Raw genomic sequence first — 15388 nt, 5'->3', positions numbered from 1 at the left:
ATGCAAAAAGACTTGGCTGCAGAACTGCTAGAGCATTGACACTTGTCATGTTTTACAACTTCTTACAACTATAAACGATTTAATAGCGTTCAAGTAATTCAATAACTGGTTTGTAAGTTATGTTCTCTGTTAGCCTTATTTGTTATAGTTAGTTTTTTAGGTAAAAATAATTACATTATAAAGTTTGCTTATAAAATCATTGCTGAAACAGCGGTAATATTTTCAAAATGGATAATTGTAAAATTTTTGCAAAGGCACTTTTGTGTGCATTGCCTAAGATTCACATAAATGTTTCTCTTTGTGGTTATAATAAGTTCCACAAGCAGTTTCTTGAATTACCAGCTATTTGGTTAACTCAGATTGTAGCTTTATAACTTTGTTTTTCCTTGCAAAGTAAGACCATTAATAAACCTTCAATTTTACACAGTAGTTTGGTACCATGTTGGATTCAATCTGAAAGACAACTGGTTGATCCATTCAGAAGGGCATGTAAAAACGTAAGTATTTAGCTTGACAACAATATATAAACTTGTATATTTCAATTCAGAAGTGTGGTTATGCAACAATCACTTGTAGATAAGGTTCTGAAACAGAGTTTTTACTAAGTTGTTAGAAAAATTGCGTCTCAAAATAATTGCCCTTTTTGAGAAAAATCATAAAGCAATTAATGCCCATCAGCATACTCGTCATTTTATCACTTTATAAAAGAAAATGAAATTATAGTAAGTATACTCTATATGTTGTCGAGTCTTACAATTAGTTTCAAGTCAATATACATACAGCTATAGCCAATCTATGACTCAAAAGTCACATCCAGTTATATATAATGGCGTATTAATCGCACATTGCTGGCTATGCATAGAAAGGGGTAATAAGTTGTTGTACTACTGATTGACTCCCACTTTACACAATGTTCCATAGCTAAATTATATTAAGCATTTATGGACAGAATAGCAACTCATCAGGGCTCATATTTTTTTCGTTTGTACGTTAGTTGCCAAATAGGCCTGACCTTGAGCGAGTGATCTTACAAATGAATCCATTTAAAAAATGTTGTAAGGTGTTAAAACAGAAAATGAATTAAAACCTAATAAAATTCCAAGCAAACAAAAAACAAATAAGCTTACTTAGCACAAATGATAGTAACGATACGGATAGTAAAGATACGGATAGTAACGGTACGGATAGTAACGATACGGATAGTAACGATAGTAACAAGACGGATAGTAACGATACGGATAGTAATGATATGAATAGTAACGATACGGATAGTAACGATACGGATAGTAACTATACGGATAGTAACGATACGGATAGTAACAATACGGATAGTAACGATAACGGATAGTAACGATAACGGATAGTAACGATACGGATAGTAACGATACCGATAGTAACGATACCGATAGTAACGATACGGATAGTAATGATACCGATAGTAACGATACGGAATGGTTGCACAAAGAAATGTCGGACTGCAGGCCTTTTCGCAAAACCCCCAAAAGGTGTTTTACAGTGTCTAGTGTGATGGTATATTAGCCTTACAGGATGACTGAACTGGGATGTTGCCAAGGTTTCTGAAAGCTTTTCAATCACTCTTAAAAATAGAAAATACAGATTATGTTAATAAGCTCGTTTCAGAAGCCTGGTTAGGACTACCAGACACCATCCTTTCACCGCTACTGTTTATAATATCAATAGAAAACATGCTGTCAAACAGTGATGGTACTCCACAGTGCACCAATGTCTGTTTTATCACGGGGTGGATTCAACCTGAAGGACAACTGGTTGACCAACCAGAAGGGCATGTACAAAACAAATATATGTTCAAATGTATTCACATATATATATATATATATATATATATATATATATATATATATATATATATATATATATATATATGAAAATGACTGCGCTAAGATCCTCTGGGACTTCTACATCCGAACTGACAAGCATGTCCTAGCTAACCAACCAGATATAGTGGTAGTAGACAAGGAAAACAAGAGGGCTACTATAATAGATATAGCAGTACCCAATGACTACAATATAGCCAGCAAAGAAAAAGAAAAGGTAGAGAAATATCTCCCTCTTGGAGAAGAGATTGAAAAATGCTGGAATGTACGAACAACTGTAATCCCAGTAGTCATTGGGGCACTGGGCGCAATAACACCAGCGCATAAAATGTGGCTTGCCCAAATACCAACAACAATCAACTCAGGTGAGTTGCAGAAAAGTGCGCTATTGGGGACAGCTAAGATCTTGAGGCGAGTGCTCAAACTCCCAGGTCTCTGGTAAGAGGCCCGAGTTAGAGCAGAATTTACCACCCATACGGGGTATCCGGGGTGAGGAAACAATTTTTTTTTATATATATACATATATATATATATAATTATATACATGTATGTATACATACATGTGTATATATACATGCATATCAAGATTGTTTAAAAACACAGAAGTGCATTTATATTTGTCAAAATTTGTAATTGTATTGTTATATATTTAACTAGTAATTCAAATTTATCATTGCAATCTGGTAAAACTAGTACGTACCTGCATGACAAACCTTTTTGAGGGTTGTCTACTCGCTTAAAAAAGTCGATGTTACTTTATTGGCCAGTGTCTAAATTTGGGTTCAGTGATTGGATAACTTTTCAGTCTGGCCACAAGCGGCAGTTGCTGTGCTGCTTAGACTATCGACCAAAAGTTAATTTACGTTACCCGTTAAAATCATAAGTTTACGTTACACCACCAAAGATCTAGAGCTTCACTCTCATGCAGCTCTGTGTATAGCTAAATATCATGTGTTATTAAGGTTAGTTTTGTTAATAAAAAAACTCTTGGTTTTGCAGCACCATAGTTTTTTCTTTGAGGAAAAAAGTAATAGCATGTTTTAAGCTTGATTGGTGGCTCGAAGAATGGGCAAGAGAGAGCTCACAAGCATATGTAATTCTGCTGTGCTCAACATCAAGCGCGACATGTATTTAAGTTGCTTCCGTCAAATTATTGCGATAACTAACTTAATGGAGCGATGTTGCTAGAAAAGTTTATTGTTGTAATGCATTAAATGGCAAGCATGGTGTTTTTGAAGGTATAAAGGAAGCTCTGGTTTAAATATTTTAGTCTTTTGACAAAATGTCTACTCTGTTCATATTGAATACCATTAGACCGGTCTTTTACTGTATTTGACGCAAAAATTTAATTGCGACACAATGCTGATATACTGTTTAATAGCACATGGATAACGCTATTGTCCTCCCATTTGGTGAAAGAAAAAAATATTTTTTATTGTAAATTATATATTTTCAACAAAATTTCTTTTTGTATGTTCTATTGTCATCAACATTATTTAATTCTTAGTTAATATATAGCAATGTCCATATTTTAGACCTAAAATGTAAAGATATTTATGTGAATGTAAAGGCTAGGTAGATGTTTTAATGGAAAAATACTTTTCACCAACACCTAGAACAAGTTTTCACCAAAAGCTTTCAGTTAGATTAACCACGGGATTGACAGGAGGAAATTGGTGCAAGAGTGCTTTTCGCCTTGTGCATTGGTTGGTGTTTCATACTGATAATGTCATTGGCCATGTTGAACACGGCACTAGGCATATTTCTCTGGTTAATTGTGTTTATTTGTCTTTCTTTCATGTTTTCAAACATGCTCAATACCTGTATTGTATTTTACCTGAAATTGTTTCCTCACTACTTCTATCATTATTTCGCCATCATCAAGGTGGTTTTCTGCTCGCTATGAATGATTTCTTTAAGTTGAAAATGATCCACGAAAATGTTTGACAAGTCTTACCAGGTGCCCACTGACTTTAGTCTGGTCTTAGTTAACCCTAACTGACTCCAAAGGGACTACACTGAGTAACCCTGACCAAAGGACTAACTGTAATAGATGTTTGAATGCTTTTATTATACCAAATGCAACATAACAATATAAAACTAGCTAATGAATAAACAATATAACTATGTTAACCATATATGTTAACTAATTAGTTAACCCTATTAGCTAAAAATATATAACTATATTGTTAGCTATTGACTAAAAGAACAAGAGGGATAATAAGAAAAAGAAAGATAATAGCCGGTGATCTTACTTGTATGCCATGTTACCTTTTCAGCAAATATTACACAGAAACATGTATAAATCTTTCAGCTTGTGTGCGAAAGGTTGCACAGTTTTATATAAATGCCTTCACATTTTTCAACAGCATTATTCACAGCATTTATTGATTACAGTATAGATGGCTGTAATTAGCAAATTTTTCTTCATGATTTTTATATGTTGCCGACAAAGACGAACTGTTAATACAACAACTGTCTACTTTATATACAATCTGTTCAGTTTCAAACATATATAACCCAAATTTTATTATTGTGTTTTATTTTTCATTACAAGTATACTTCAACAAATAATCACATTGTAAGAAGTGTTAAGTAATTCGATGCATGAAGATGAGGTTTTTAGTTTTACACTATTTTAAGAAAAGTTCAAGATAATTTCAGAAGAAATGTACAGATTTGCTCTTTCTGTGTAAGTCTTATCAAAAAACCTTATTGAACATATTATAAATTTCAGATTACTCATATTGCCATGGTATTAGAAGCTGCTTACGGAGCTGTGCGGAATGGAGTTTCCGGTGTAATTAATATTGTCCAATCACAACTGGAAGGAGGGGTTGGATGGGCTGGATCAGGAGGGAATGGCAGTGGCTTTACAATTCGATATTTATTTTATTTAGCCTTGACAGTGTGCACTTTTCTCTTGTTTATCGGATTTCTACAATGGCGAATCACTCGCTATATAAGGAAGGTAAGAATGATGATTATGGTTAAAACATTACATATTTATTTGAACTTTAGAAGTCCTTATATAATCCTGAAAACAACACATTGGTTTAACGTTGTTTTATCTAATTTGACATTTAGCATGAGAGATATTTTAGTTCTGTAACTCACTACAGTGGAAGTCTCAGGCATGTGAAAGAGACTTTCAAACCTTGAGCTAATGTTCCAAGCAGGTTTTGAGTGGGTAGCATGCAATTAAAATGTCAATTGTAATCCACCTCAATGGCTATCATAGTTTTCATTACAAATTTTTTGGTTTGGAGGTGTAAATCAAGTCAAAATGTTTCACTTTAGAAAACAGAACTGCAGAAACGACCATCTCGAGTCTTCAGTAAGGAGGAGAAACAGCGGGTTATAGTCATCGGGTCTGGAGTTTTGGGCTCTTCTTTGGCTACAGTACTTGCACAGGATGGTAGGCAAGTCACTCTTATAGAAAGAGATATGAAGGAACCTGACAGAATTATTGGTGAACTTCTCCAACCCGGAGGATGTGATGTTTTGCGTAAACTTGGCCTTGGCGGTTCGTTTACTTCTCAAAGCACTCGCTCAATTTAAACACATTAGCTTTCTCTTAGACATCTAGTTGTTGTAAATTGTATTCATTTGATGTTTCCAGATTGTCTATTGGAATGTGAAGGTGCCCAGGCGACACAAGGTTATGTCATACATGATTGGAGGACTGGAACATCGGTTCACATCCCTTTCCCAAAAGACGCAGGAGCTAGTAAAGAAGGAATAGCCTTCAGACATGGAAAGTTTATAATGGCTTTAAGATCAGCAGCTGCTCGAGAATCCAAGTGAGTATTAATTCGCAATTTTGACAGGAAACGAGAGAGCTTGCGGTATCATGGATTTAGGTAAAATTTGTCGGAAGCACTGCTGTTCACAGTTTGGTATTAGCACTGCTCAAATAGTCAAGTTTTTGATATTAGTCAGCTTGTCTTCAAGACCAAGCACTTGATGGCTGCAGAAAGAACTTTGAAAACTTTATTTATTAATTAAAAACAATTAAACTGCTATTGATTCTGCTGACAAACCGAACAATTTGGAACCAAGAGCCTGTAAATCACATGAGTTTTAAATATAACAGGCTGTCATGTGACTCCAGGAGAAAGATTTATTCACCACTTGGTAGTTCAAAGAAATCCTTATTTTCAGTCTTTACAATTTTTGTGGATTCAAAAGTAAGAAAATGTGTAAACAACCTGTCAGGAGGTATAACAAAGGGTAGCCGGACTACTTGAGCAGCGACAGCTAAAAATAAGCCGTTGTGAGAATACCAGATCAGAAAGCCTTTCCGCTGACCAAATTTGTCATTTTGTAGCAATGAAAATGATAACGCTGAAACAATGCTCAACAGTGGCAGAAACAAGTTTTTAAAATACATCTGATACTATTTTTATGTTAATAAATTGAAATGTTTGGTTGTAACAAGACCTTCTCTGACTTTCTTTACTGCGCAAGTATGTCTCCGGTAGAATGAACAACCGCTTGAGGAGAACATCTATGAAACTAGGAACTTTTAATTGTTTGAATTTGAAGCTTATTTTGTCAGAGTGATTATTTTGGCCTACATTAACGTAATGTACTACTCTGCAGCACTTTTGGCCACTATTTTGCTAAAATAAGATAATGTGGTAGAAATGTAATATTAGCAAATCACTAGACGTCACTTCAAATCTCTGCCAATCACTAATCAGTGCATTCATATACAAACTGTTGTGATTTAGTAAATATGCTAAATACTTTGTCTTTGACCTCGCCTACTTTTCTTGCAAGACTGAGCACTATAGACACAAGCTTTTTTGGCTGCATTAACTGACTATAATCATCTACTATTTTAAGTGCAAGTTATTTAGACAGGCAAACAAAATCGTCATCACTCCTGTTTGTTAAGATAAGAAACATACAGGAGTGCAGCAATAGTCAATTTGAAGGATAGTTTATTATATGTAAAAATTAGCCACTTGATTTATTTGGTGTTTTTTTTGACTGTATAGATGGTAGGAAGAAAGATGACACTTGTGGTGGCAGTAATTACGATGTGGAGTTGCACTCTTGTCTAGGAAGAAAATCCCATACCACAGGGTTCCTGTTAAGTTTTTAGTGTGTCCCAGGGTTGCCAGCAACAGTTGACTGATTATTCTGTAGGATAACTTCCAGCAGAATGTGTCATCAACAACTTGGCAAAGATCTTAGTGTTACTTTTGGTAGAAACATATTTTAGCAGCTTTAAATTGTCATGGCAGATATGAAGTTAGGTGAACTCAGGGAGTTGAAGGTGTAAGGTTGAGAAGGTGCCTATTATCAATGAGAGAGCAATACTATGCTTTTCAAGTTTGCTATACATTTATGTACTGTAGTGTCACGGTGGTGGAGGCAACTGCTCAGACTCTGATAGAAGATAATGGCGTTGTAATCGGCGTAAGCTACAAGAGAAAACAACTGCAAACTTCAGAGGTATTATATTATACTTGATGGGTGAAATAGATAATAGTAACAAAAACATGCAAAAGTGCTCAATTATGTACTAGTTTAATAATTGATTTCGGAAGTTTGCGCTCAACGCCATATCAGTATGATAAGTTAAAAAGCCTATATGGTGAGTGATGCCATTCTTTTAACCAATTGTTATCTTTCCTATTAATGTAGAGCATTTCCATATTGTATGATGTACTTCGTACTATATTATGCTTTGTATTATATAACCCAACCTAACATTGTTTACTTTTTATCATTAAATTAGGACTCTAGATTAGCTTCAAGTATAGCTCAAAAATCAACATTCAAATAAACTTTAACAACAGAACACTTTCTTTTTCACAGCTTTTGTTTTAAGGTCATTTAATTTTATCATGTTTATTATTATGATTTATTTGTTGTTAGTGACTCGGCATATCATAGCCCATTCTCAGTTGGTATCAGCCAACTGAAGTCACTGAGTATTCAATGTCCAACCCAATTATCAAGGCCTGCTGTACATGCACACATGTAACCACTGGAATATGCATACATGTACTTTATCTAAATAATTTATCATCAGCTCTGAGAAGTTCATGCTAGGTTCAGTCATTATTCCAACTAATGAAGTTAACTTGGAGTTGCGGCTGGTTACTAAGTCAGAACTTAACATAAGAAAAGAGAAAATATTTAGCCACAAAATAATTAAAATTAGTTTTATTGCTAATCTTAATTATTTTGTGGATATAAATAACAAATATATGTTAAATCTGATGCAAACCAAAGTACTTTTTAGCTTGATAGTACAACGAGACGAAATCACAGACGAGTTTTAATATATCTGACATTGTTTGAATACACAATTATATTTTTACAATGGAGTCAATAAAAAAATTAAGTGGGAAGATGTGGCTTTATCAAGATCTCTCTTTTATTTTTTAACTATATCGTTGATGAATTGTTAGAAATAGTCATGTAATCTTCTATAATTTGTCGAGTATATTTTGTAATATTATGAGGGAAACAACCCTTAGCAAGTGTGAGCCCTTTGTTTTGATAATCCAAGCTTCTAAGATCACATTGTTCTACGCGGAGAAAAATTTTTTGTCAGTAACTACGTTCTGTAGGCAAATAATATTTTGAATGAGTTTTTTTTGACATCTATTAATATCTATGAAACACGATTAATAAAAATATGAATTTTAATTAACTAATGCGTATGCTTTTACTAGACGAGGCTCCTTACTTTTATGCTTATTATCCTCCTTATTCCTGAGTTATGAGGCTCACTTTTATTTAACTGTTATATTTTCTGTATTTTTTCATCGTTCCCTTACCATAGGAAATGTTTTATACCTAACTAACATTGCATTCTTTGTTCTTAAATGGTGCACAGATGTACCTTAGTAAAATACCTCACATATCTCTTGTCCTGTATCTTCTGATCGGGTGATTCAGTTCTCACTCTCCAGCATATTTCTATGACCAACACGGTATAGCTGGACTCTGTCTTAATCTATTATATAACAATATTAGTTGAAACTAATAGCAAAGTATTTTTATTTAAGAATCTGAAGTCATATACTTGATGCAATCTAATTGTTTGCGAGTGAAAAGTTGGGTTAACTATGCATACGTTTAAGTTATATTTGTCTAGATTGGTGTCTAGATGAGGTTAGCAGATGGTATTAGACTTGTAGTTACATAAGCGCAACCAGTTTTCTTCATTTGCAAGTAGTAATTTAGCAATCAATTCTCCTGTTTAGTAGCAAAAACAAAACAGGAAAAGCATACATTGCAATTGAGCTATAGCCGAGAATAATGATCATTGATAAAAACATGTCATTCATACCATTCATTCACACAATTGTTAGTTAGTCTTTAGCTAACTCGGTTTGTCCAAATTAAGTATAAAAAGGCAAAGATATAATTTCTATATATCTTGTTATATGTTGTTATATTTACAGACATACAAAGTATGCCGGTATAGCTCAAAAATGATCTTTCATTGAAATTCGCTAATAAAAATCATGAGAGTGATGTGAGTTCCTGATGATCAGGTTTAAAAATTAAAAGTACTCGTTTGTGTCTTGGTCTTTGGTTATTAACTTGAATTTAGTTTACGGTTTTTACGCCCATTTTTTAAAAGTTGGTCATATCGTAATTTTAGAGATTTTATTACTATGTTTATGGATATCTAGTGTGTGTATTGAATGGTTAACTTCTCAAGGTAGATGTGACTTTTTTCAAAATATGTACACATTTTTATTACTATGAAGTTATAAAAATCTGTCTGCAATTATATAAAATTGCTGTCTCATAATAAATTGTTGACTCAGTCGCAAAAAAATTGAATTTTTATTGCTGGTTTAGTTTTTTGTCAACAAATATATAATTAGATAAAGTAGGGTTATTCGCTTTACTAAGACTATACACCATTTAATTATTCTGATGATTTGTTTAGGAGTTGTATGCCCCACTTGTCGTCGTAGCTGACGGCGGGTTTTCCAAATTCAGAAAGCAACTACATGACGATCAGGTGCACCTATCATCGCACTTTGTTGGCTGCATAATGAAAGACTGTCCACAGATCAAGGTATGCGTCTTTCATTCTATGGTAACAGATGTGTTGTATGATCGGAGCAAGGCAACCGTTATATTGTTAGGTTGTGTCAATTTAATTTCCTTCACATTAGAGTAAGCAATATGTTATACACTGTCAGTCTGGGATATTAACTGTAATCTATGAAAGTTTAAGATGGAAACTGCCTTGATCTGTTGAATCTAGGTAACAGTTGTAATTTTACATTGACTTATGGTAGCAACTGTTATATATGGTCAGATTGTGACAATAAATGTTATATGCTGATCATTAAGGTGACGACTGTAATTTTACATTGCATTCAGGTATCAACTGTGTTATATGATTCGATTGTGAAAATAAATTTGATGTGCTGATCATTAAGGTGACAACTGTATTGCACTTGTAATAGAATTAATTCATTTAATCTATATCATATCAAAGGTGACAACTGTATTGCTTGCATGAACAGATACGGTATAGAGTGGTTCGTCATGCAGTACTCATGTGAAGAGATTTTAAACTCCGTGTCTATGTTTATTCATAGCTTAAGCACCAAAGTTTGTGGCTAGAACTGGACGATGGGCTCTCAATGTGTACTGAAGAATATAGGCAGTATTGTTGATTTAAAGCATATGGGAGTAATTTCTCCACATTTATTTTAGCCGTATTCAAGTTTGATAAGAAAGCATTCGATGGTTTCAGTTATCCATCAGGTTTCTTGTGCATAGCATGTAGTTTGTTTAAAAGGACCGGCATGCTGAGTTGGTGCTGTCTGACCCCAACCCGATACTGGTGTACAAAATCTCTGAGGAAGAGACTAGGATTCTTGTAGACATCAGATCCAGCAGCCTACCTAGGGATATCAAAGATTACTTACTAGAGAACACTCTGCCATACCTCCCTGGTAAGTCCTCTAGCCATTTCTGCTTTTTGTGGTAAGTCCTCCAGCCATTCCTGTTTTTTGTGCGAAACGAGCAGAGCATTTCCTTACGTACAATTCACCCGATAATGAAGAGCTACACAGCAATGAATTTCTCGCCGACGTAGAGATACTTAAATTAGACATTGCTGTTAATATATTATTTGGTCTGTCATACATTCAGAACACTTGGCTGGTCCATTTGAGGATGGTGTGCTGAATGGCCGAGTGAGGTCCATGCCATGCAGGTTCCTTCCTCCATCGACCCTCAGAAAGAATGGTGTACTGATGCTAGGAGACGCTTTTAACATGCGCCACCCGCTGACAGGTGAGACTAATCGCTAGCTGTCAGGCTATTTATCCTACTGAATGCACCAATCAAACAACAGGAATGCTGTGCTGCCTGGCACCCTTTCATCGTCGATACTATTTACTAAGAGTTTATCAGTTGCAGGTAATGCGTATCACATCTATTCGATACAATTAGACATCAGCTCTTTTTTGCTAATTCTGTAGACTTGCATATTTCCACTGACGGTGGGTCAAGCTGTTGCACTAAACAAAATTACTGCTATTAGTTTCTCTTACCTACTACAGACCTATGTATAACTTATAAACATAATATTCTAGATTTGTTTCATATGTATTTCTAAGCAGCATCCTACACCATTTTCTCACCATTCTTTCCTTTGTTTCTTCCATCATATTGCCTAATATAAGCAGGTGATGACCATCTCTTGCAGGTGGAGGAATGAGTGTCGCTCTTAATGACATCTACCTGTGGCGAGGTCTGCTTCAACAGATTCCTGATCTCTCTGACTACCAACAGATGGATGCGGCGCATGCCCTATTCCAGAACAGAAGGAAGAAGACACACTCTTTTGTTGTCAATATTTTAGCTCAAGCTCTGTATGAGCTCTTTTCTGCTAGTGACGGTACGTGTCTGAGAAGCCCTCAATAGTTTCATTTTTTCATTGGAGCTCTTTAATGAATGCTCACTTGTCATGGTTGGTTGGTGTCTCGCTTGTCTTTTTTACTATTTTAAATACTTCCTGTTATCCCTTGTATATTAACATCATTCCCGCAACCTCCTAATGTACACATTATATATTTATGTACTCCTGACACATAGTTATATATAAGTACTCATGATATCCAGTTATGTATATGTGCTCCTGACATCTAGTTGTGTATATGTAGTCCTGACGTTTAGTTATGTATATGTACTCCTGACATCTAGTTGTGTATATGTACTCCTAACATCTAGTTATGTGTATGTACTCCTGACATCTAGTTATGTATATGTACTCCTGACATCTAGATATGTATATGTACTCCTGACATCTAGTTATGCGTGATTATGAATATTTGTAGAAAATTTATCTAGACTGAGAGATGCTTGTTTCAAGTATTTCAAGTTAGGAGGACGCTGTGTGGATGGACCCGTTGGCTTGCTCTCTGTGTAAGTTTTCAATCTACTCTATGGTTGAAGCTGTATAGTATAGGGCTGAGATATTTGGATGATCCGTTGTCACTCTCATTTTCATATGATCGCAGATCGTCTGACACGCACACAGATGTGCAATAAATTAATGAACTTGTTACTACATGTGTTGCACTATGATATTTAAATGCTCAAAAAATATGTTGAATGTTAAAACTTTTAAGCATTTTTAGGGTCAACGAAGCTAATGTTTGGGTGCTTTTGAATTTTGTATGTGTTTGGGTTTCGATCGCATGTTGTTATTTCATTTTTGGCAGTCGATGTCAGTTCGTAATAATAAGAACACAATTAGCTCAGATGGGAAATAAAACCTATTAAAAACTTACTAGTACTAAACCTTTAAACATATCGTACAACCTCTATTTGAACGACATGGTGCTCCATTTTTATCCCTTCCACTATAGTGCCGTGTGGTTTTATTAGAGCCGACGCTCAAATAGAGGTTGCTCGCTGTATTTTTCGACTGACTTATCAGAGTTTGAAAATTGATTTAACTCTTTTACAGGCTAAGCGACGCTAATGTCGTTTATTTCTTGCACTTTCTTTCGAGCAAGGTAACATGAATGCCATTGGCCTGAGCGGTTTGCTAAACTGATCTTAATGTATGTTGAAGTATCAGGCGGAGTTGAACAAGGAACTACTTATAGGAACTTCATTATTGTGTAATGTTTTTTGAGTAAAAACATATTAGTTGGATACAGTTGTAAATTATTTTAATGGTGTCGCTTTCAAAGCTTAAAAAGCTGTTAAGCTTTGGAATTAGAGAACAGATTTTGGCACACCATAACAATGGCTGCTATTAAGTCATACGGCGTTCCTGAAGAGTATTCTCATCAAAATCCCTTAGTCTTCAGGCAAGATTTTAAACCACACTATGGATGAATCTGAAAATAATGGATTGGATTTAGACGTTAGTGACTTTGAATCATGGTGTAGTTCTGCTGATTGTAACGATTGATCTAATCAGGTACACTGTCACTAAAACCATGGCAACTACTACAGCAACAACCAAAGAATTGATTGTTATTGATGTAACCGAGTCATTATTATCAGTGCCATTTTGTGGACACCTTTTTACTGATCTCTTTCTATTATGGGTTTGTAAAGATCAAAGAATGGCAAAGTGGCGGTGAAATTGAAAGATGGTGCTGTATTTTTCAACCTTTCTCATATAGTGGTGTTCTATTTGCCATGATGTTCAACTGAAAGTTTTATGGTAAATCATCTCGAAGGGAGTTACTGAGGTTGTAAATCAATTGTTAAGCACCTGCAAAAGGTGCTTAATAATTGATTAGTCTCTAAATCTGCTTTGGTTTCTGCATTACAATCAACAATCATTTAGAAAAATTTAGTTACGGTAAATAAAAACTTTTATTATAGGGAATCTCGCTTGTAATTCTTTCTTCAAAGGACTAACAACTCTTGTAAAGGATGTCTTCAAATCATGAAAACTCGGTAATTGTTGGCTGGTCATGCTACTTACTTCTATAGTTTAGGAGAAGGAAGGGTAAATACATGTATGTGAACACATATTTGATCACAACTAGGCAGTGCCCATTCACGTGTGGTTCTGAGTCTAGATGACACACTTCACAAAATCAATGTTATGTTGTCATTACAATTCCTTCAAACCATGTCACCATAATATCAAAATGTTTTCAACTAGATTCTTCGAAATTTAGCATAAGCTAAAATCCAGTTTTATTTACATAGAAGATGAGTAACCTCTGAGGATGTCCTGTGGTGAAATATTATTTGCGGAATATACCAATGGAGCAGTATGGGTTAACCGTGGCAGCACTTTCTGTGTCTCAGTTATCTAGTGCTGTAAAATGTCGTAGGTGGTCAGTGATATTTGCGAAGCTTTGTTATGCTCCAAACTATGGTTATGATGTTTTAGTTATAGCAATGCATCAATTATATACCGTACACCGTCATAATAAGTGATTGCAGGTTAATCTCATAGTTTATTATTATACTATCTATCACATGTGTTGTTACAGCTTGTCCCCAGATCCCTTCACATTAGTGGGACACTTCTTCGCCGTAGCCCTCTACAGTGTGTGGTTGATAATGAAGAGTACAGGCTATAGAGTGCACGTTGGGCTTTACCAAGCTGCAGGTACATTTGTCAAAGCCTGCCAAGTCATCTTTCCCTTGATCTGGAGTGAAATACGAACATTGGCTTAAGCCTCCTTTGTCTCTCATCAAAGGCAGCGGGTTATAAAGAGTGCAAAGGCAGCATGGCTAACTTAGCTGATGACTATTTTATGTAGGAAACAACTTCAATGCAGCTATATCAATACAGGTATTAGAAGCAGCTTGTACGTCGATAGACGAATTACTGTTTTATTTACTTACATGTATATCGCACGCTGTACCAAAGATAATATATTTTACTAATAAGGAAGTTTTCATAGGGTTGAACCACTCCTTGATCTGACAGTCAATCAACAGCTAATGTTCAGTAACTGTATAAGTTGTAGGCTTGTTGCTACTTGTCTTATCATGGGCTGAAATGATTCTTAATCAACCTTATTAGATGTATTTGCTACGCTTTTATTTCGTGTCACCAATAACATTAAGATCTTGTTGTACAGAGTGATGTCACACACAGTATCATCACCTTATTACCTCAGTCTTTCAGAATGCTTGTTATTTTTAAATTTTTAAACTCAATCTATATTGTATTCCTGTACTCCACAGTCTTTCATCACAAACACCAAGTCTTTCAATATATTGCTGAATAAATTTACATGCAACGAATGAGTACTTACCATTGGCTATTTTTGCTTGTGCTGTCTCCACAGAAATACACATTCATTGGTATCATGCCATTATGTTCTGAGTTGCCTAAGCAAGGTTATGTTTGCTGTTCTATTGTGGGAATATGACATCTTCTGTGAAGGCCATTTACTTCACATTCAGTAGCTCCAGTGGCCAGCTCTTCAGGGCTTCGAGTGCTAGCATTTGGATATGAGGTAGATGGATTTGTTAGCATAACTAGTTCTTCTGTTTGTTTCATTTTACATTGTCTTACCTTGTGGTGGGAGATTATA

The 15388-nt window shown here is 35.1% G+C and overlaps 1 protein-coding gene across 1 annotated transcript; it reads left to right on the top strand.

Moving 5' to 3' along the window:
- Window positions 1–4598: 4598 nt before the first annotated feature.
- Window positions 4599–15095, top strand: LOC137390200 (squalene monooxygenase-like). Its single transcript, XM_068076491.1, has 10 exons — window positions 4599–4827; window positions 5157–5382; window positions 5479–5659; window positions 7226–7322; window positions 9787–9918; window positions 10654–10810; window positions 11010–11153; window positions 11569–11760; window positions 12200–12287; window positions 14333–15095. Exons 1-10 carry the CDS (start codon window positions 4609–4611, stop codon window positions 14517–14519), a joined length of 1623 nt encoding a protein of 540 aa, XP_067932592.1. The 5' UTR covers window positions 4599–4608; the 3' UTR covers window positions 14520–15095.
- The last annotated feature ends 293 nt before the right edge of the window (window positions 15096–15388 follow it).

Source organism: Watersipora subatra, chromosome 3 (genome assembly GCF_963576615.1).
Source record: "Watersipora subatra chromosome 3, tzWatSuba1.1, whole genome shotgun sequence".
In the NCBI taxonomy this organism is placed as follows: Eukaryota; Metazoa; Bryozoa; class Gymnolaemata; order Cheilostomatida; family Watersiporidae; genus Watersipora; species Watersipora subatra.
The sequence above is the reverse complement of the archived record's forward strand: the minus strand, read 5'-3'. Positions and strand labels throughout refer to the sequence as shown.